This window comes from Plecotus auritus (assembly GCF_963455305.1).
Source record: "Plecotus auritus genome assembly, chromosome: 5".
NCBI lineage: Eukaryota > Metazoa > Chordata > Mammalia > Chiroptera > Vespertilionidae > Plecotus > Plecotus auritus.
In genome coordinates, this window is record NC_137776.1 from 170,921,348 (window position 1) to 170,943,706 (window position 22,359).

General features: G+C 44.3%; 1 protein-coding gene across 2 annotated transcripts; it reads right to left on the reverse strand.

Moving 5' to 3' along the window:
• Positions 1 to 2,097: 2,097 nt before the first annotated feature.
• On the reverse strand, positions 2,098 to 22,345 carry LOC308249359 (protein CutA homolog). 2 transcript variants are annotated; one of them, XM_080670710.1, is made up of 6 exons: positions 17,756 to 17,862; positions 13,249 to 13,397; positions 9,591 to 9,650; positions 7,188 to 7,233; positions 6,882 to 6,931; positions 2,098 to 4,002 (listed from the first exon to the last, which is right to left on the reverse strand). In XM_080670710.1, exons 1-6 carry the CDS (start codon positions 17,822 to 17,824, stop codon positions 3,900 to 3,902), a joined length of 477 nt encoding a protein of 158 aa, XP_080526836.1. In that variant the 5' UTR covers positions 17,825 to 17,862; the 3' UTR covers positions 2,098 to 3,899. The 2 variants fall into 2 exon arrangements, with proteins under 2 accessions (XP_080526836.1, XP_080526837.1); XM_080670711.1 differs by lacking the exons at positions 13,249 to 13,397; positions 17,756 to 17,862 and adding an exon at positions 21,823 to 22,345.
• Between the last annotated feature and the right edge of the window lie 14 nt (positions 22,346 to 22,359).

Below are 22,359 nucleotides of genomic sequence, written 5' to 3' on the forward strand. Positions count from 1 at the left end.
AGAAATATTAGAAACTGACTCACTTGATTGAAAAATGGAAAAATGTGCCTTGACTCGGGATGGGGGCCGTGCACCAGATGGGGACTGGACCTGCCAACTGCTGCATGGCCTTCAGCTTGGCTGGGCTTTGCAGGCTGCCAGCTGCTAAGTGAAGGTGGATGAACAGTGAGAGGATGGTTTTTCCATTCTAGCTGACCCCCTCCCCACCTGTGAGCCTTCAGGGTTCCCTTGGATAGTGCAGATGCCCCTTGCCTTAAGCCTCAGCTTCTACAGTGCCTTTTTGATGGGACCTCACCTCCCCTAGCTTCCCTGGTGTAGACCAGACAGGGGTGGTCTGGAGGTGGTTTCCTTGGTATGGACCACACAGGGATGATCTGAGGTTGGGCCCAGGTCTCCCCCCTTCTCAGCCCCATAGCTGCTGCCACCAAAACCCCAAACTGGGGGTAGGTGGAAGGGGAGCTGAGAAGGCAGCACCCTGCTCAATCTGTGGCTTCCTGCCTGGCTTCAGAGAGCATAGCAACCTCCCAGGCCTGCGCTCCAGGCTTGAGAAAGCACAGGATGAGCCAGGCCTGTCACAGATGCACCGTCTCTACTTGAGCTCAGAGAGGCTCTGAGATGAAAAGGAAAAGGAGGGGAAGGGTGTCTTCCCCACTTGGGAAGTCAGGATACGGTCTCGCAAGGTCGCCCTGACTCTGTACCCCAGCCTTTCATTTGTGCCGGATCATAGCTGCATTACTGCCAACTGACCTTACGATAATCCTGTGCACCTTCTAAAGATTTATGGTTTTGAATTGCTGCTTTTAATAACATGTTATATTAAAGTTCTAATTAAGCATGTCTGACTTACAGTTTAAAAGCTCCCTTTGAAAAGTTGCCTATCTTCCCCCAGTGAACTCTCAGCAATTGGGTAGCAGGAGGAATTGGCTCTGGTTTCTGGTCTTGGTTCCCTGGAGACTGAGGAATGGTGGGACCCACCCTCTCCCTGGCCACCCTGCCACTCCTGCCACTGCCTACAAATGCTCTCAGCAGTATCCTCACCCTTACCACCAAGAGGATATGGAACCTTTTTTCTACTGTGTCTGACCATTGGGGGAAAAAGACATTAGTGAGGGCCAAAGAGAAGTAAAGGATGGGAGGTGAACTCAGAAGTTGCTCCTATTAAAATACGTCAGTACAGGCACTAGAAGCTATCCAGTGCACACAAGCCTAGTGATGCAAAGTGAGTTCTGGGCGTGGCTCTGCTGGTTTGAACCTGCACCACTTTGGTCCGAGTCCTTTGGTTCAGTTTCCTCTCCCTTTCCTGGCAGAGCTAATCCCTGCTAGATTCAGTTCCCTGGTGTTGACAGGGAACCCTTCCACATATAAATATGGTAAGTTATTACTTTAAATAAACTCTACATTTGGGGAAGTTTGGAGAAAACGGCAGCTATAGGGAGGTGAAGACCAAGGACCTGACTGAGTTCTGTAGTTTCAGGGGTAAAGTGTAGCCTGTTAATTCCCTTAAGTGTTCACATCTGCCCTTAAAAATCTTAACTATGGCTTCCACTTTTATCTACCACCCTTTCACTTTCAACCTTTTAACTGCCCTTGGGACAAAACCACAGTTGGGAGCTGGGGGTTGTGGGGGACGTAGGGGTTGTTCTTTGAGCTGATATCGATGGAATGGAAAGGTGAATGGCACAGGTGTCAAGAGACCCGGCTTCTAGTTTGAGTTCTACAGTGAGCAGCTAAATAGACCCTCCCGAGAACAGTGGTCCTCCCCATGCTGGAGAGGGCCTGGTTCTTCGTGGTCTGGGTTAGTGTTTACAAATCTACAACAAATAGTCATCTCTGGACTTAGGAGCAAGAAATTGGAATTCTTAAATTCCCTAAATCATCAAGTTATTCTTAAAATACTTCATTCTTTATACTCTTCCCTTATTGTTATAGATATCTTGGAAAAACTGTTTAACAAATGGGACTATCAAGCTTAGGTGTATTTACAAAGAACTGGAGTCTAGAGGGAATATTTAAACCCCGTCATTGGATACTTTTCAAATCACGTAACATTCCAATATCCTGGCAAGGTGAACAGTGTAAGAATCACGTGTCAAAAATGCCAAATTAAGAATTTATTTTGCTTTGAAAGCTTGTAACTTGGTACACTGCTCAGAGAATTTGTATAAAGTATACTCTGTATAAACTTACTTTATTTGCAAGATGACACTTAGGACACAACAATCACAAGCAAGACTGATCAGACAGTAGCCATCTCCGACATGCTCCTGCACTGCTTCTCCTAACCTTCGGCTCCGCATGCTGGCGTTTCTTGCTCTTATTTTTTTATTTGATGGGTTCCTTCAAACCTGTAATGTCTCTATGCTTTTAAGCCTCCGTATTCACTGAACTGATTTTTCTGGAGATTCCCGATTCAAAACACGTACATGTCCTGAGAAATGCTGGGAAGGCATCCCACATGGGAACACTGGTGTAGGTCCCGGCCCCGGCTCCGGCTCCACAGCACCATTCGGGGAGAACTGTGGTAGAGGCCAAACCATCCAAGTTGGAGTCATGCAGACCCAACTCTAAATCTACCCTCTTATGTACAGAATAAGGATGCTATCACCTACCTCCACATCAGTGGGTGAATTAAGCAATGCAATATGTTTTTAAGTCCCAGACCCACTTACCACATAGATGAAGAACTAAACACTCTTCCTTTAGAATAGGCTGCAGCAGGCTCTCTGGGTCTTTGGTCTACAAAAGGATATTTTCCAACCTCTTTGGAAGAGGCAGTAAAAAGCATCAAGTTTAGCCCTAGCCTGTTTGGCTCAGTGGATAGAGCACCGGCCTGCGGACTGAAGGGTCCCAGGTTCGATTCCGGTCAAGGGCATGTACCTTGGTTGCGGGCACATCCCCGGTAGGGGGTGTGCAGGAGGCAGCTGATCGATGTTTCTCTCTCATCAATGTTTCTAACTATCTCTCTCCCTTCCTCTCTGTAAAATATCAATAAAATATATTTTTAAAAACAAACAAACAAACAAAAAAAAACAACAGTTCAGTTGCACTGGCTGCAGGTGGTGGAGAGGGGCAGGCAGCCCCCATACCTCCTGTCAACCTCTGGGCTCTGTGGGCAAGTCTGAGGAGCACTGGTCTGGAAGTTCCCCAGGGTTCTTTCCGCTTTAGGATGCTCAGTTTCAATGCTCCACTGAGCAAGCCTGTCTCCACTGAGCAAGGCACCAGAACCTCCTGATGCCGGTCATACTCAGGCTAGGAAGGTCAAGACCTATTCCCAACCCATGAGCCTTGTCTAAGTGCTAATATCTCCCCAGTCCTACACACACGCCTGAAGCCCATTCCCAGACCCACTACTCAGGCCTCAGGAATAACTAGTGCCACCCTCAGCTAGGAGAAATAATCTTGCTTGTCCCTGAAATTGCACCATTCACAATCCATCCTTTTGAATAAAGTGCTTGCCAGTTCCTCCAGAAGGTGACCTTCAACCCACACACTTCTAGGTAAACCGATCACCAGGTCTCTTTCTCCTCCTGAAAACCAGGAGAGTAATTCCACCCGACACGAGGTAGCCCAGTGACTGCTGCCGATGACAAATCTCACCCTCCCTGCCACCTCCCCTTGTCCCCTACACACAACCCTCCTTGCCCTCATCCCCTGGCCACCTATTAGCAGGAAGTACCAGGAGACAAGTTCCGCTGGGTTCTTGCTTGGCCTAGACTGGCCCAGCATCCTCTTCTAGCCTCAGGAGCCTTGGCCCTTCATCCTCCACAAGTTACTTAGCTCCTCTGCGCTGACAAAAACAAGGAATCCAGAGATGCTGGGAGGCAGAAAGAGGCCTCCTTTCCCCAGAGTGCAGCTGATGAAGGCTAGCAGCCAGCAGGATCCACAGAAGGCCGCCCCCCTCAGTCCTCCTTCATGCCCTCCTCCAGCCACTTCAAATAGTGCACATCTCCTTGGTCCATGGGAAGACTGAAGACCTCTGGGATCTCAAAAGGATGCACCAACCTTTGGGAAGAGAGCAGAGTCCTGTGAGTGACTATGATTAGGATCAGTCAGGCGATAAAACCCAGCAGGCCAGCCTCCCTTGAGGCCTTTGCAATCTGCTGCATCCCCTGTCCACCTACATAACCCAACCACCTCTGTCTACAGTGGTGAGTTGGGCCAGATAGCTTTACAGTCTCACAGACAAGGGTTCAAATTCTAAGTCTGCCCCTTACTAGCTTTGTAGCCATGGACAAATCTAAAGGCCCTACAAAAGAGGGAATGAAAATGGTACCTACATGACTGGATCACTGAGGATTAAATGAGACAAGGACATAGAGCACTTAGCTGGTACACTAACTGGTACTGTATGCATTCACTGAATGTTAGCTGCTGCCTCTATTACTACCCAAAACACCACCCACCCAATACCACTGTATTCTCTGCTCCACCTAGAAAGTTCTCCCTGCTCCTGTTCATCAATCAAAAGCCTCTTTATCCCTCAAGGCCAAACAACCACTGACATTTTCTAAGGGATCTCTCTTGACATCCAAACCCACAGGAACCTCTCTCCCTTCTCCCACTTCTTTCACCTGGCCCTCGGCACACCTTGCAAGTTTTCTTCATTTTCCAGACTAAAGGAACATGAGGCCTTGGGCTTCAGTTTCCCATCTGTCAGAGGGAGTTATAATCCTCTGCTTCCTTCCTGCAGAATGAGACGCTGTAAAGTTCTCCTGAGACACACGCATCACAGCATGTGCCCAGGTGCTTACACATTTAGGGTAAGCCGGGTAATTTTACCCAGTGCCCCAGGACAATGAATTTTCTTATTTCATGGACACCTGGACCAGTGTATGTGTTTTTTATAAGCAAACATACAGTATTCAGAGAGAGTAGGACATTTGTAACACGTTAGCAGTAAGAGCTGCCACTGGTACAACACTTCACGGGTCTACCTCACAGACATTCATCCCAAGGGACCATTATGGCCCACATTTTATAGATGGACAACTGAGGCACAGAAAGTCTAACTAGTTTACATGCACTTCAGCTACACCTAGCAAGTAGAGCCAAGATCTGATGCTGGAGGTCAAGCTCTGAGGTTCACCATCTTAACCATGAGGCTGTCCCTCACCAGATAAGCCGTGATTTCTTGGTAGTGCTGGTTCTACCAAAGGTGCCTATTCCCCCACCTCTGCTAAGGTGGTAACACAGGGCCTTCTCTACCACCAGCTTTGAGGCCCGGGTATAGCCATCTATTCACAGGATACTGGTTAAAGTGAAGGAAAAGAGTTTCATCATCCAGTAAGTAACTTGCATCCTAGCCTCACATCAGAGTCTATCTGGGTGCTTCTGAAGAACACATTTGATCCCCATTTTAGATCAATTAAGTCCAAATCTGAAGTGGGGCTTAAAATGGTAATTTGAAAGACACCTCCAAGGGATATAGTTATTAGCCAGTATTGTTTAGACCAGTGGTCGGCAAACTCATTAGTCAACAGAGCCAAATATCAACAATACAACGATTGAAATTTCTTTTGAGAGCCAAATTTTTTAAACTTAAACTTCTTCTAACGCCACTTCTTCAAAATAGACTCGCCCAGGCCGTGGTATTTTGTAGAAGAGCCACACTCAAGGGGCCAAAGAGCCGCATGTGGCTTGCGAGCCGCAGTTTGCCGACCACTGGTTTAGGGTGAACATGAGACTCTGCAGCTCTATTCAGCTTACAGGGGATGCCAATTATTCCAGAACCACACTTTGATTGGTAAGGCTTGAAACCAGTGGTTCTCCCATTAAGGCCCATTGACCCCTGGGCAACTCCAAGGTTCTTTCAGGAGTTCCGTGAATCCAATAGTTCATAATAATGCTAATTTGTTATTTATCTTTTCACTGTGTTGACATTTGCACTAATGATGCAAAAGCGATGATGGGTAAAACTGCTGGCACCTTAGCACCTGCATCAAGACAATGGCACCAAACTGTATTCACTGTTGTATTTTTCACAACACACCTGCACTTGCAAAAAGTCAAATTCACTTAAGAACGTCCTTGACAAAGTGGTAAAAATTACAATTTTTATTCAGTTTTGACCCTTGAGTACATGTATTTTTAGCCCTGTGTGACAACATGGGAAGTATACAGAAAGCACAGTGCTGTGTGCCTAAATTCAATATGTCCTACACTTGTCTGACTGAGTCACAAGCTAAAACCAGACTTTTTCATGGAGCACCATTTTTAAGCCTGAGTTACCATAAGCTGTCATTTTTACAAATTATGTTATTCAGATTTGAGGGTTAGGTAGACACTGTCTCAGACATGAACAAAGTGAGTCCATCACTCAAATGAAGACAATTTACATCATGTGTTGCCGATTTAAAAAATTATGTTTTCATGCAAAAACTAGAAGTCTGGAAAACTTGAATTTATCACCATGAGCTTTCCAAGTGTCCCAATACTTAAAGATGCTTATTAAGCCAGATTTTGCAAAAAATGTAAAATGATGCCATTCTTCTCACTTTTGGGGGGGCGGGGTGGAATATGGTTACTTTCCATAAAAATGCATTATTTACAACATGAATAAGTAATGGTTTTATTATTGTTAATTTTTAAAAAAAAATTCTTAGTTTTAATTTCTAACATAGTTAACTTTGATATAACCCACATAAACAAAGCTCTTTTAGGTCCCTGACAATTTTTTAAAGTGTAAAGGAACCCTGAGACCAAAATTTTGAGAACTGCTGGTTTAAACTAACTCACTCTAGCCTCTCAATTTACATATGGAGAATCTGAGGGACAGGCACCTGTCCAGGGTCATATGAAGGTTTGTGACTAGGTTTCCTGCTTTCCAAGCTCATTCACTTCATACCTAGAACGTTCTTGGCTGGAAGAGACGCCAGTATTACCTGACATAGCTGGAGAGCATGTGGACCTTGGAAGTCTTTGTCTTTATTAACTGTAAAGAAAAAAAATCACTGCTTTACCTCAGCCAGCTCTGCAGCTGCTCATTTTCCTCATCTGGCTATTTAGGAGACAGCATTCCCTCTAGGTCACCAGGCCCTGTCACTAGCTTGCAAACAAATCTAAGGCATCTATGTGGGGCAAGAACCTCAATCAGTTGATCTTTGCTAACTTTTAATTGGAACCTGGGAAAAAGGCCATGCTCTCATCTTCCCATATCAAGGCCCATCCCCAAATCCAACTTCACTCACCAACAGGATCTCAGTGGCTTCTTCTATTTCTCCATTCAAAAAGTACCTGGAGACAAGAACAAGACTAATGTATGATGTTCACTAAACAATCCCACTGAAATGTCAAACCTGGCCCAGTTAGGTAACTTACTGAGGTGGAAACTTTAAAATCTTTCCAAGTTGGGGGGTAGGGGAGGCCGGGGGAAAGTCAATGGGGGAAAAAAGGAGACATATGTACTACTATTTATAATACTTTAAACAATAAAATAAAATAAAATCTTTCCACTTATATGCATGCATATAAGCCTAATCAATGGACACAGACAACAGGGGGGTGGGGTCATGAATGGGAGGTGGGGGGTAATGGGGGAATAAGGACACATATGTAATACCTTAATCAATAAAGAAATTTAAAAAATAAAAATAAAATCTTTCCAAGTCCACACAACAAGTCTACAATTGGCCAAAGCATGACAGGTCATCTAGTCCAATCATTCTAATGCATACTTCTAGAATCTAGCATCTGCCTATTGGAAGCCGGCCATTGTCTTCACTAGCAGAGAGGTGTTGACAAGGAACCCAGAAGGCTGGAGACCTTGAGCTCTGAAAAGTCAGAGCTCTGCACCCACGGTCTAGCTGAGACAATGGTAGCTAAAGCAACTTCCACCTTTTAGTTTTATGTAAATCCTTGCTGATTGGCTCTTATTGGAATTGCCTGCCTAAGGGCTATGGGTGTATCCCAAAACCTGAATAAAAGGGATAGCAAGGCCAGAGCAAAGCGGAGTCCTTCTTCTTGAGTTGGGCTCCCGCCTGGCCCCCAATTCCCAAATTTATATTTTCTTGTCTAGTCTCGTTCATTTGTGTGCAGCCTCCTCCAGAACCCGAACCCTGAACCTGAACCCTGAACCATGTGGGACGTGGGGGGACATTCACATCTGCCTGAGCATTCCTGGAGGTGAGAGGCTCACCACTGCTTGAAGAAGTCCATCCACCTTAAAGGTTTTCACATGAGGTGATTTTTCTTATGGTGTGCCAACATCTGCCACCCAGTTGTTTTCCCCAACTTCCATATGGAGAACCACCTCAGGAGAGTCAACCTGACTCTCCTGCTGTACAGAAACTCTTATGTTTTCTCTTCTCCAAACTGGGCATCTCTGGCTCTTTCAACACTATTCTATACTCATGGCTTCCAGGCCCCTCCCCATGCTATGGAATGGGGCTACTTTTACCACTGACTCTCAATGCTGAGTGCCCATGAAAGGATAAATAAGAAGCAGAGGAGGCTTCAGGGAAGAAGTGAGCCTTACAAGACATGGAAACAAGTCCAAAGGTTAAAAGTCAGTGATGACATTCAGAAAAGAGTATGAGAACAGCATCATGGGAAGGGAAGGGGAAGAAATTTGGCCTGAGAATATCTACACTAATCCAGGGGAAATCTAAGATGACCTAAGCCACTCGCCCTGCCTCACAAAGCCATGGTAAAAGGATCAATTATAAGCCATCTGAAGGGAATGCCAGGCTGAAATTCTGTTCTAGGTCCCAAGCATTGGTTCCCAGACTGGCTTTATGCGAATCACCTATTCCACTTCTTAAAAATCCAAAGAACCAAGCCCCACCCTCAGAGGGACTGATTGAGTAGACCTAGAATGGATCTCAGGAATTGGAAGCACAGCCAGACTTGGGAGCCATATCAATAAATGATGAGAGCCACTGAGGCAATGACAATGTTGGCAAGCGGGGGGGAGCTTTAACTATAAAGCCTTTTTCTATTTTGACCTTCAGAGTAGATATTATTTTCTTCCCCACCTATCCTCCCCTCCCCACCCCACGCTCTTATTCTCTCTCTCTTTCCAGGAGGGAAGAAGATGAGGAACAGGCTAATCAGAGCGTTTAAGGCACAAGACAAATCCTGCACAACTTGTAGTGGGATGCTAAACTATTTTAACGAAAGAAATGGGACAGCCCAGGCTTAACTAAAATAAAGATGTCAATGAAATGAAAGATAGGCAGGGCACAGAAACAGCCTGTCACATATGCCAAACTCTCAGTTTCCCAAAGAATCTAAAAGCAATGGAGATGACCTCCTTTGATATCCCTACTTGCCTTGCTCAGGGATGGAATGCCCATTCTGGCTTCCTTGCTAATAGCAAACTAATTAATTTAAACAAAGAATGTGCAAGCAGGATTCACTGTTCCTAAACTGGAGGGTTTTCCCTCCTTTCTCTATACGTGTATACACACAGCACATTTTGCTTTTGTTCATAGGATGATATAAACACACTGTTCATTTCCTTTGAATACAAATCAACAGTGAAGTGTTGATTAATTAAATGCCTCTGAGTTGTTCCTTCACAATTCCCCATTAGTTCAGTACCCCTCCCACCAGCTAGGACCTGACCTTCCACTGGCCACAGCAAAACTCACAATGAGGATGCCTTGGGCAGGATGTTCACAGAGGCAGCCAGCTTCTTATCCAGTATAGCCCTAAAGCAAAGAGAGTGACAGTCACTGGGGTAAGTGTCCAGGGCCTTAAGGAACAAGGTATAGGCATTCCTGGGAGCTAAATAATCATTTAGAATGTGCCCCCCCCACCCCCACCTCCTGGCACTTTTAATGACAGGCCTAATCTGCCTGGGGAATAGGGATTAACTCTGGACAGAGAACAAGAAGACCTGGTTTCATTCCTGGCCCTGCAGTAGTATGGCTGTGTGACCTTACCCAAATTCTTTCTCATTTCCGGAGTACGTATTCAAGCACCTCTCCAAGACAGGCATGTCCCCTCACTCAACCTGACTCTCCTGCTGTACAATGAGAAAATGGTTCAACCAGTAGCTTCCAACCCTTTCACCACCAAGAACTCCTTTCATTATGCCACTTCTGCTTCTATCCCACAGGTAGGTATCAGGCTGCACTCGGTGCTTCTGATCTTTAGATGCCCAGGTGACCACACAGCTCCACATAAAAACAAAAAAGCATCATAACTGTGTTTGTCTTTGGCAAATAGAGGCTCATTTCACCTTTTTTTTTCTTTTTTTGTAAAGGTTTCTATCATAGCCCTAAGCACACAATCATCACCTTTGCAGACCTCTAAGACTTTTTTTTTTTTTTTTTTGGACAGACCACAGGTTGGAATTCCTGGTCTGATAATCTCAGATTTCCTATGCAACACCCTGGTGAACACAATAAAAAGGGCTTGAACTAGTACAGGTGTCATAGAAATAGGAGCACCACCAAGTCACTGATGCAAAGAAGTGTCCCCAAACATCAAAACCTCAAGCCCTCAGAATCAGGCCTTGCCAAATAAACTTCATCTGAGCTCTGCTCACTGACCCCTCCTTCCTCCAGCTGCTGCCAAGAGAACCGACCTACTTTCTCTTCCCTTGGGTTCCAGGTTAAACAGTACTCTCTATTTAAGGCTCCACATTACTGTGGCATCACCACCACCTCATTCCTCTGCAAAGTTCTAGGAGCTAAATAAATGCCTGACCATAAGGAGAGGCACATGGCTCAAATGTTTTTAAGCAACTGCTGCGAGTCTTGCTCCCTCAATCATTTGCTGAGAAATTACATGTTATTAGTTCTGAAGGTGGCATGCAAGCACAGGAAGTGAAAAAAAAAATCCATTGCCTAATACACACATCACCAAAGACTCCCCTTCAGATTTTTAGACCACAGTAAGGAGAATGCTTCATATACCAGCAACTATGAGGAAGCCCCAAAGAATAAAAGGCAGCCCCGAGACACGCAAGGGAGCACACAGGGGGACTACCCCAGAGAAAAGAGCAACAGTTTGTCCCTGGGGCAATGGGAACCAAAGCAGGCAGGAACTGGAGGCAACCAGCAAGGTGAACTGCCAGAATGCCACGGGCAGGAGCAGGTGGATGCCCCAAACCTCCCATGGCCCCGCAGCAATAATAGGCCGTTTGTCTCCAGGAAGGAGAAGTTAAGTGTAGGCACTTTGGGGGAAAAGGCACAACAATGTCCTAGCTGGTGACTGCCACGGATTAAAGGGAGAATTCACACCCAGAAGACCAGTCACTAGGGCACCCCAGTCTGTGGAATGTCCCCCCAAACCACACTCACACTGAAAACAGTGCTGCTAATACCATTCCTTGCAGCTGTTCCCGTGACTCCCCACCAGCATAGCTAAAAAGATGAGGTTACACGTAGGAATCACAAAGCATCTGAGGAAAGCCAATACCAAGAGAAACAAAAATTCAACCAATGAATTTATGTAAGAGGACCAGCTAACAGTACATTCAAAACCAAGATTTAAAAATAAGTATAATCTCAGATTCCTATAATTATATACATAATTACATCTACCTGAAAGTTGCTAAGAGAGTATATATTAAAAGTTCTCACTCCCGAAAAAGGTAACTGTGTGAGGTGATGGATGTGCCCACTAATCTTATTGTGCTGATAATTTTGCTATATATACATGTATCAAGTGATATATATACATGTATCAAATCATCATGTGTATTCCTTAAACTTATACAATGCTATATGTCAATTCTATCTCAATAAAGCTGGAAAAATTAAAAATAAAATAAGTATAATTAATATCTACAGAAAGATAAGGCAAGATTATTGCATCCATAAAATAAAATCAGATTATAGGATCAGATATTTATGAAATATGAGCAGTTAGTTATGAAAGAATAATTAGAAATCCTGAAAAGGAAAACTAATCATTTAAACAAAAAAACTCAATAGAGGAGCTGACTAGCAAAATAGATACAAATGAGAAGCAAATAAGAGAGAAGAATGTGCTCAGAAATTCTCCCAGTATGCAGAATAAAGGAAAAGACACAGAAAGACTATAGAAAGAATAGTTAACAAATTAATAGCTGAACATTAAGATAACAGAGAATCCTAAAAATTATCAGAGAGAAAAAGTATTTCCTACAAAGGAATGAGCCCCTGATAAACACCTGACTTCTCATTAACAACCTTGGATGCAAGTAGATAATAGAGATCTCTTTCCAAGCTGATAATGATCCATTTACCTGAACTGGCCTTTCAACCAGTTAGAATCCAGGCATTAGAATGATTTTCCTCCCAACACCAAACTTCACAGATGTCAGCTGAAGTTGTTCCTTAACAGAACCCAGAGTGGCTGGTCCAGGAGTCCAGAGAAAAGAGTTCAGTACAGACCCCCGGTATAGCAGGAGTATCAGGAGGGATTTCAATTCCTAGCTACTAAATACCATGGGTATCTTTGGAGTAATTACAGGTTCTTTTAGATAAGAGCTGTTCTTCAAAGGTAATGTTAACAAGGGAAAAATACACATTCTGGTTGGAGGAAAGAGATGGAATGAAATGCAAGGCTAACCTGTGGCCAACAATGTGGAGGCTGTTTGCTCCCAAAGACCAGATTCAACATTTGAAAACACTATAACCTAGTCTATCATCAACTTCAAGAATGCTGAGTTGTGGATCAAGAAGAAAGGAATATCAAGGAGCCAAATCCATTACCCTCCAGTCCCACTAACCCTCTTCAAAGCTGCATCTGTAAAGAGAAATGAAGGGGGCAAAATCCAGATACCACAAACATTTATTGAGCACCTACTACATTCAAATTACTAATGCTTAAAGAAGGGAAGTGACTTGCCCAAATTAACACAGTAAGTGGTAGAGCCAAGACTGAAACTCTGATCTGCTTACAAGTCCAGTGTTCTCCCACCATACCACAGCTGCTTCTAGAAATTTTCTAAATATTTGGAATGACTGCCTCCTCCTCCTCCTCACTGTCATAGTGAGCACCTCTGGGACTGAGCAAAGATAGTATCTCCAAGAAGAAAGACAGATGGGCCAGGAATGAGACTTAAATTCTCAACAGGTAGGATTCCACTGTTCCCTTAACACCTTGGATAAGCCATACATCCCTCTGGGTCTCGTCTCCTTATATGCGCCCCTCTCTCCCCCCGACGCCACTCAACATTTTAGACCCAGCAGCAGGATCCATCAAATCATTCAGCTGTGTAGTTCATCACTGGATGGACAGGATTATCAGAAGCAGAAGAAGGGCCTAAATGGGGCAGCCTCCTGGGGCAGCACCTAAGCCCCTTTACCATACCTGGCAATATCTCTGGCAATGTGCTCGTTGGGACAGTTGACAAAGACGATGGAGTAAGTGCCGGAGACATAACTGCCAGTGACAGCTGAATGGAGCTGCAGGCTAAGGGTCCTGAGCATGGGGTAAGTCAGGAAAGAAGCTGTCAGGATCTAAATGGTGGGAAAAAGCACAAGTCAGCAGTGACATGACAATTCGCTATCTCCTGCTCAAGCAGATTGGAACCAGGCTGGGCATCTTTTTTTCATACCCATTCCCCATCCAAAATATAATTGAGCTTTAGTACTTCAACAAAGTTCTGTCTAGATATTTACCTCTGCATTTTGCAGATGATTAAAACAAAACAAAACAGCGGCTCAGAAATCAAGAAGCTTGTTCAAAATCACATAGCTCTTATTTGGTGAAGCCAGGATTAGGGCTCAAGTCTGGATGACGTGAAATCCATTCTGATGGAGGTAATGCCAACTGGCATCCACTGAACTATCATCCTGTGGAGATTATAATGAATGATAAGCTCTTACATCTAATGATGTTTGAGGAGTTACCTTCACCTCCATTCCTTTGTATATGTGCCAGGCACTGGGTAGGCTAATGGAAAGGGTAGCCTAATTCTAAAGCAATGCAACCTGTACTACTAAACTGAGCGCTCAGGGACCATAAGGAGGGCTCTACCTGAGGGAGCAGAAAAAGGCTTGGAAGAGAAGGTACCATCTAAGTTGGATCTGGAATGATAAGTAGGATTATAAGAGGAAAGGGACACATGCTAAGCAAATAGTAATATGTACAAACTCAAGAGGTATTAAGGGATAGATGAGTTATAGTCTGCATGGGTCTTAGACTGTGGGTATGAGATCAGGAGGAAATGAAACTGGCTAGAACAGGGGTGGGCAAACTTTTTGACTCGAGGGCCACAATGGGTTCTTAAACTGGACCGGAGTGCCGGAACAAAAGCATGGATGGAGTGTTTGTGTGAACTAATATAAATTCAAAGTAAAGGAGCGGAGGGGAGAGCAAGAGAACCCTCCGCTCTTTCAGCTCCGCAGGCCGGATAGAACAGCCGAACAGGCCGGATCCGGCCCGCGGGCCGTAGTTTGCCCACGACTGGGCTAGAACTATAGAGAAAAGGGTCAGGCTAAGGAGTCTGGAGTTTGTACTCAAGTGGTAGGGTATTTTTGGAGGTTTTAAGTAGCAGAGTAATAATATAGTGAAGCTGAGTAGGGTACCAGGAGGGAGGAGGGAGAATGACCAGAGATAGCCTACTTACACGGTCATTACAATGATCCAGGAAAAAGACTTGCCAGGAAAAAGACTTGAAGCTAAGATGATAGCAGTGAAATATGAAAGAAAAAAGGCATTCAAGATATTTTTCTTACTATTTTAATGATAAACATCCTATATAATAAAAGGCTAATATGCAAATCGACCGAACAGCAGAACAACTGGTCACTATGATGCGCACTGACCACCAGGGGGAAGACGCTCAATGCAGGAGCTGCCCCCTGGTGGTCAGTGCTCTCTCACAGGAAGTGCCGCTCACCCAGAAGCCGGGCTCACGGCTGGCAAGCGCAGCAGCAGTTGCGGGAGCCTCTCCTGCCTCTGCGGCAGTGCTAAGGATGTCCGACTGCCGGCTTAGGCCCGGTTCCCCCCAAGGAGTGGGCCTAAGCTGGCAGTCAGACATCCCCTGAGGGCTTCTGGACTGCAAGAAGGTGCAGGCTGGGCTGAGGGATCCCCCTGAGTGCACAAATTTTGTGAACCAGGCCTCTAGTTTAAAATAAGAAGAAATGAACTGGAAAACACCTTCCTTTCCAGGTTCTCTGCTTGGGGAATATAATGGAGTCATTAACAGAGAGAGGCAGCTTGCAAGGAGTTCCATGGTGACTTAAGCCAGGCTGAACAAGAGGGAGTTTCTCCTGCCTCCAGCCCAGGGCTTCTTTCTTGCTCAAATAAACCTCTGTCCTCCCACTCCTTTTATGCTATTGCCTAAGTCCTGCCTCCTACTTCTTGGCAGGGCCTGAGCAGCGTTTTTATGTCTTCAGCTTCAGTTTGACTATAGGCCTGTCAGGGTTGGGTTTTCTCATTCCCTCCCACTACCTCCACCAAACCACCAATTCAACATACTAGTCCACTGAACTAAACCAGTGACCATGCAAGAAAAAAAAACCTAGACTTCAAAAGCTTTTAGTATGTATGTATGTATGTATGTATGTGTGCACAGTAGAATTTAAATCCTAGTGTGAGTACTGTGAACTGCCTGTGGCCTTCAACAAGTTACCACCTCTCCTTCTATAAACCTTATCTAGAAATTGGAGATTATGACACTGTGCTGTCTCAGTTGCTATGGGTTCACATGAGATAGGAAAAATAATTTGTAACCACAAATTCAATAAAACTGAATGTCATGCTTTGCTCACCACTGTATCCCCAGCACAGTTCATGGCACACAGCAGGTTCTCAATAAATACTTGCAGACTAGTGAATTAATACACCAGCAAGATGTTATTATTAAGACTAAATAGTCTTGCGAAAAAGATAAGTCTTGTTAGCAGTGCTTTTAACAGAGAACTGGGCCGACTGGAACACTCTAAGGAGTCCACTACATGACTCTATGGTAGCTTCCAGCACAGACTCCAAACAAAAAGAACAATGGCCTGTCCCCCAACCAAAAAAGCCATTCTGAGGGAATATCTGGGCATTCCAGCCAGCAGGTAGCAGTGCAACACAGCTAATAAGATTCAATATATGCTCACCCAAAATGTATTGACACTCTTAGGTGAACTCAAAGTCAAAATACTAAGTTCTTACATCTCTTGATGTTTGAGGAGTTAATTCCCCTCCATTCATGTGTGTATGATATGTGGTAGGCACCGTGGAGAGGCTACTGGAAAAAGTGGCCTAATTCTAAAGCAATGTGACCTATGCTACTGAAAAGGAGAGCTGTGCTCTCAAGTATTATCTAAGATAACCCTAAATTTAACAAATAAGATAACTGAGGCAGAACATTTAGAATCTTACATCCAAGACTCCTGCCTCCATTCAGGGCTCTTGGAAACACAATGAGCACACTAGGAATTGATACAGTGGGGTCAATTCAGCTTCACTTAATCCAATGGTTCTCAAGGCAATTTTGTACCCCCAGGGGACATCTGGCAATGTCTGGGGACAATTTCTATTGTCATGCCTGGGGAAGAGATGCTATTGGCATCTATTGGGTAGAGGCCAGAATTGCTGCTAAACATCCTCCTGCTGTACCACTGGTCACACTGAAATACAGACAGTTGTTTACATGTCTCCTCCATTGGACATATGCTCTTCAGTCTCATTCATTTCTGTATCCCCAGCACTTTACGATTCTGACAGGGAGTAAGGGCTTGAGAAATGTTTGTGGACCATATCAACGAAGTGTCAGAAGCATGAACAGTCAACCTGGGACCAAGGATGGGCTACAATATATTAGAAAGTGGAAATAATATGAATGCAAAAGTGATGGAAGATACACACATCACAATATTCCCTAACAGGAACATTTTAAGATACAATCTTTAAGTCTGTTCAACATTTTCCTATTTGTCTTTTACTACATATCTTTTCTATTTTTACATTCTTTTAAAATATTTTATGTATTCTTTCAGCTATTTTTGCATTTTATTCTGACTTTTTCCTTATTTTTTTTTTTTTTTTGTCCTGGAATATTTGCATCGCCTCTAAGAGGTTATGGTTGACTTTATAGTCTGTGTTAAGGCAAAGGGGGCCTCAGAAACCACCTAGTGGTTCTAAATTTATAATCCACCTAGTTTATAATCCACCTAAATTTGTAACCCACCTAGTTTGAAGGAATCCATGAATATTTTGAAAGACTACAACATTGTGTTTATCTATACAGTTTCCTTGTGTACAAATCCTGAACTTTCTAGAAAGAAAATCAAGAAAACCTACAGGTCCCAAAAGGGTAAGAGCCACTGATATGTGACAATTGTTACAGATGAGGAAATAGAGTCGGAAGGAAGTAGAAATCACCCAAAAGTGATCATCAGAGCTGGGCTAGACCCTAGGCTTCTGACTCTCTCCACCCCCTCCTGAACCACCTCCACCACTGGAGATACTCTGTAAATGGTCACTTCCCAACCTTAACGTTTTAAGATATTTCTAAGTCAGAAAAAAAGCCCCCATAAAGGCAACGTGGTAACTGCAACAGAAAGAAAAGAATCTATCAAGTGACCCTTAGACAAGAACTCACCACCAGATACCCCTTCACCTCCCTGGCAGTGAAACACAGCCCAGTCACCCCTACTCACAGAGTGAAGAAGGGGAGCTAGTAAGCTTCAGAAAGAACCACACCACAGTCTCCAGGATACCGAGTGGTGCCTCCAGGGATTTTCCTGTCCATCCCCTACCTGCCTGCCCCCAGCTCAAAATGCCAAGAGCAGTAAAGAGAAGTGTGTCTTTTCCCTCAGTTCCCAGGTTGGAGGTTTAGGGCTAAGGGGGGTGGTAACGTCGTAGCGTGGGCACTCACCAGGAGGCATAAAAGGACAGAGGGCCGAGGGTAGCCTGGCAGAGGACACCGTGTGCCCAGCCTATCCATGGCGTCGCTGGTAATTTAGCGGCACAGCAGCGGCGAATGTTGCCTCTGGCTGAGTTGCCGGCAAGGGGCGGGAACTTATGGCCTAAACCGCCCTCCCTGCCCCCACCCTCCCACCTGCTGCCTGCCCTACTGCCCCGCCCCAGGCAGGCTGGTTGGAACAAGATAGTGGAGGAGGCGGGGTAAGAGTGAGAAATTTTCTCTGGACAACCCTCTCCCTAGAGACATACAACCCAAGCACCATACGCAGACCTATAACCCTTACAAAAATAAAATACGAATTTTCCCTTCTCATGCCAACAACAACAAAAAATACCTTAAAACCCCCAGAGATGTACAGATAAAAAGACGTAAGTTTCTTGGGTATACAAAACTTTCAGAAAGCAAAACACACAAACACTAAGACATATACACTAAACTCTTCCACTTTATACAGCCCATCCAGCCAACAAGAAGCGAGATACACTCTGCTGCTTTCCTTTCCCCCATACCAGCTCCCCCTCCCAGGATCTCCCTTCTAATCCTCCTGGGTTTATAACACTCTTGCTCCCAACTGCTCTCCCTATGAACTCACTCATCTTTCCAGGCCAGCTGCTCCGTGCAGCCTTTCCCAGAGTTAATCCCACGGTCCTCTGTTCCCCTGAGGCACTTGGTACACACTTCTGTTGCAACATTTAACATCAACTATGGGGAGATGCAAACAAATAAGCAAAGCATTGCCCTTCAGGAATGCAGAGTCCACTGTTGTCAGGGTTTCCAATTTTTTAATCCAGTTTTTTAATGTGAAATATCCTATGGCAGGAGAAGGGGTTGAGTGCACAAGAGCACAAGTAAACTTTTTAAATTAAGGGAACTGTTCTATATCTTGGTTGTGGTGATAGTTACACAAGTGTTAAAAAGTTCTATGAAATATACACTTTAATTGGTGAATTGTATTGTATGTGAATAGTACCTGAAACAGAAAGGCATTAGGGGGACACTGGAAACCAATTCAAATCTGTTTTAAACTAAGCAGGTTAAATAAAACACATCTGTTAGCTAAATCTGGCCTGTGGGCTGCCAGTTCACAGCCTGTGTTTGTTTTAAAATACCTGTTCATCAGCCCTAACCGGTTTGGCTCAGTGGATAGATCACTGGCCTGCAGACTGAAAGGTCCCAGGTTCAATTCCGGTCAAGGGCATGTACCTTGGTTGTGGGCACATCCCCAGTAGGAGGTGTGCAAGAGGCAGCTAATCGATGTTTCTATCTCTCTATCCCTCTCCCTTCCTCTCTGTAAAAAATCAATAAAATAAGTTAAAAAAAATAAAATACCTGTTCACCTGTTTTGTCCCATTCCCTGGGACTATGAATTCTCAAAGGAATGATGCACTTCCTAGCAGTGTCTGACAAAGTAAATAAATCAGTTGCAGCCCTACTCTTATCATTTACATCATTAGCTGTGCAGACTCAGGCAGCTTACTTAATGTAAGGTTTAATCAGAGATGTAAGACTTAATCTGACCGAAGCCAATAAGTTGACCAAGACAAGCAGGGTAAAAGCGAAAAATCACGTTTATTGAAAGCTCTCGGGTGAGGTCCCGCGGTCTGAAAGCACAGGCCGGGGGAGTCACACTTTATTCACCGGTGGGCTTCACCGGTGGGCTTCACCGGTGGGCTTCGAGAAAATGAATTCAAATTCTAAGTAAGGCTACAAGCAGAACTTCCCTTTTTATTAAAGAGCCAGCCCTATGTGCACTTAGTGGTTATCTCGCTGCTGGCCTTGAAAACAACACAGTTCTATCCAATTAAAAAATGCACCTGGCATGGTATTGAAATTATGGGCATATCTAGTCTCTGGCCTACAAGGTCAGACAGCTTAAGTTTATTTTCCTCATTATTCAAGCAGGCTAAAGCAGGCTAGAAAGCAAAGTTTGTAAAGTTCCTGCTTTCCCAGCCCCAGACCTTACACTTAACCTCTCTGGGCTTTGGGCGGGGGGATGGCTTGGTAAAGGACGGGCAAATAGACCTTCATAGGTGAGGGTTAACAGAGTAGATTAATGTAAAAGTGCTTTGTAAAATGTAAGACCATGTCAGCATTTCAAGAGCAAGTATTCTCATGGCAACTATTGTTAACTTAGAAAATCTCCATTTGCAATGTAAAAACTTAGTATCTGGGGGGGAAAACAGAGTTACAGTAAATGAGGCCAAGTGTCCTAAGAAAATCTTTAAATTTAAGACTGTGATCTTGGATACCTATTAACTTATTAAGAAAGGCCACTGGTTAATGACCATTTACCTTAAATCCTGAGATGATGTCCCCAAGTTTAGCACAAAACCCCACACAGTTTAGGCTTATAAATGCTTAACAACTAAATGATATGGATGCATGGCTGGTGATTATAATAATGGTCATAATGAAGGTGATGTTGGGGCAACAGCGCAAGGATGACAAGAAATTAACTATTTGGAAGAAACTGCCTCTGGAATCTCTTCTTCCTTCAATTCAGGCACTTTACTCTTTCCAAATTCCATTCCAAGGTTAGATTCCAGAAGTGCAATCCTGCATTTCTGGTTTTGGCAGATTTTTCAGATATAGTATGATTCTTACTGCCACTGCTTGAAGGCCCAGACTGTTCCTCTGGAGGCTTCTTATTCTTTCTAACTTTTCCTCCTCCTAATAGGATTTAGACCCAGGCTCAGACTAAAATTCAGACTCCCCTACAGACTCATTCTGTATCCACCTTCTTCATCCACACTTCCTCTATATTATGTCTTCCTTTTCTTCAACTCCTTCATTTTGAAAGTGCTCTTGCACCTTTCTATATGTATACAACAATTTATCAAAACCTTTTTTAAAAGCCAATTTCAATCCAGGAAAGGATCCATATTAATTGCAGTATCAATGAAGAATTAGGCAGTGTAAGACAGTATTCAATTTCCTTAGGTTCATCTTTACCCCTAATTCTGGAGACTTGACTTCTTTTCTATACTCTTATCACCAAAACTTGAAACTAGAGTAGCTTATTAATTTCATTTTCATCCATTTTTGCGGACTCCGATTTTTTTTTCTTCCAATTCTTCTAGGGAAACATGCATAATCATTCACAACATCATCCCAAAGCTTCCACCAGGCTTTATATTATCCATTGCCTCTTTTATCAACACCAAAGTATCAGCAATGTTGTACTTGTTGCCATGTTTCCTTCAAATTAAGGAAAGGTGTGTGTGTTTTTTTCCAATACAGTCAGCAAAGTGGTCAAACATATGCTTGGTGTAATACCTCCTGAATGCTTCAATTATTCCCTGATCCAAGGGCTGATGATAGCCAGTGCCACCCAGAGGGAGAAACACAGTATCATACTAGGATAAGCAAAAAATAGTTAAGTCTGGGTGATTGGGACCTCTGCCCAAAATTAGCAACACTCTGAATTCAAGATTTTTTTCTGTTAAATAATTCTGGGCTTGATGGATAAAACAATTATGAAACCAATCCAAAAAGAAGGCAGCAGTTACTGATAGTCCGGTGAATGTCAGGAAACAAGAAGAGTTTTTGTTGTTTTTTCATCTTTTTCCAAAAGACAAGTGGGATTAGAGTCTTTATAAAGCAACAGTTATTTTATCTTTTTGTCACTTGCAGCATTGGCACAACAAAATGAGGAAAATCCTGTGCTTGGCTTCCTCTAAGACTTCTAGATTGTATTTTTCCCTAAAAGTACACTAAGGGTGCACTTCCAAAACAAGCTTCTGCCCTTGGCATGGAAGACCCGGTGAGGCACATAGGTTCTGGCTCTAATCAATTTCTGGAGTTGCCTGGAGTACTTAGGTGCCCACTGGACATTTAATTTCGCAAACTGTAAAGATATCCCAAGCCATGCCTTTTCCCCATGAAATTTATTTGGGTTGCCCTTCCTAGTGATTTCCACCAGACACTTGTAATGCATTTGGGATGGTTACAGATGGCCCTCAGCTTCAGAACAGTCTCTCCCTCTCCCCCACCGCCCTCCCTCCCGTTCCCACCCCTACCATCTGATCCCGTCCTTGACCCAAAAGGTTAACTCGGTCTCCATCTTCTTGATGTTTACATCCTGGGGAGTGCAGTAGAGAAGAGGGGAGAAACACTCCATGATGGCCTTCTTGTTTTTCTCAATAGTGAGCATCGTTGACTCATTGACGCCCAAAAAGCGCCCCACGTCGGCGTTACGCCTTCTTTCAACTTCTAGAGATTTTTCATCAAGTCTTCCAGAGGCATGGCTCTCGCCTCCTCTGGATACGTGTCTAACCCGGGATGAGGATGCCCATCGCCTCCGCTCCGCCTGGGGTAGCCTCGGCGGCTGCCCAGGTCGCAGGGGCCACTACCACGCCCGCCCTGGCCGTTGCCGAGAGCGTGACTTGGGAGGCGGCTCGCGAGATCGCTTAACCTTCAGTTAGTTGGTCGTCATGCTCACTACTCCGCTTGCCAGGCATTTGCGGAGCCTTCGCGCTCCGTGGGAAATACGCAAGCCGCTGGAAAACGTATGACTGCCCGGCCAATTGAGCGGCGTCCTCTGCGACCTCGCAACC

Coding starts and splice junctions, on each gene's coding strand:
- LOC308249359 (XM_080670710.1), bottom strand. CDS start 17,824: ATGGATAGGCTGGGCACACGGTGTCCTCTGCCAGGCTACCCTCGGCCC. Junction 9,651..13,248: donor ATTGCCAGAGATATTGCCAG/GTATGGTAAAGG, acceptor TCTTTGCTTTAG/GGCTATACTGGATAAGAAGC. Junction 6,932..7,187: donor AAGCCACTGAGATCCTGTTG/GTGAGTGAAGTT, acceptor TTTTCTTTACAG/TTAATAAAGACAAAGACTTC.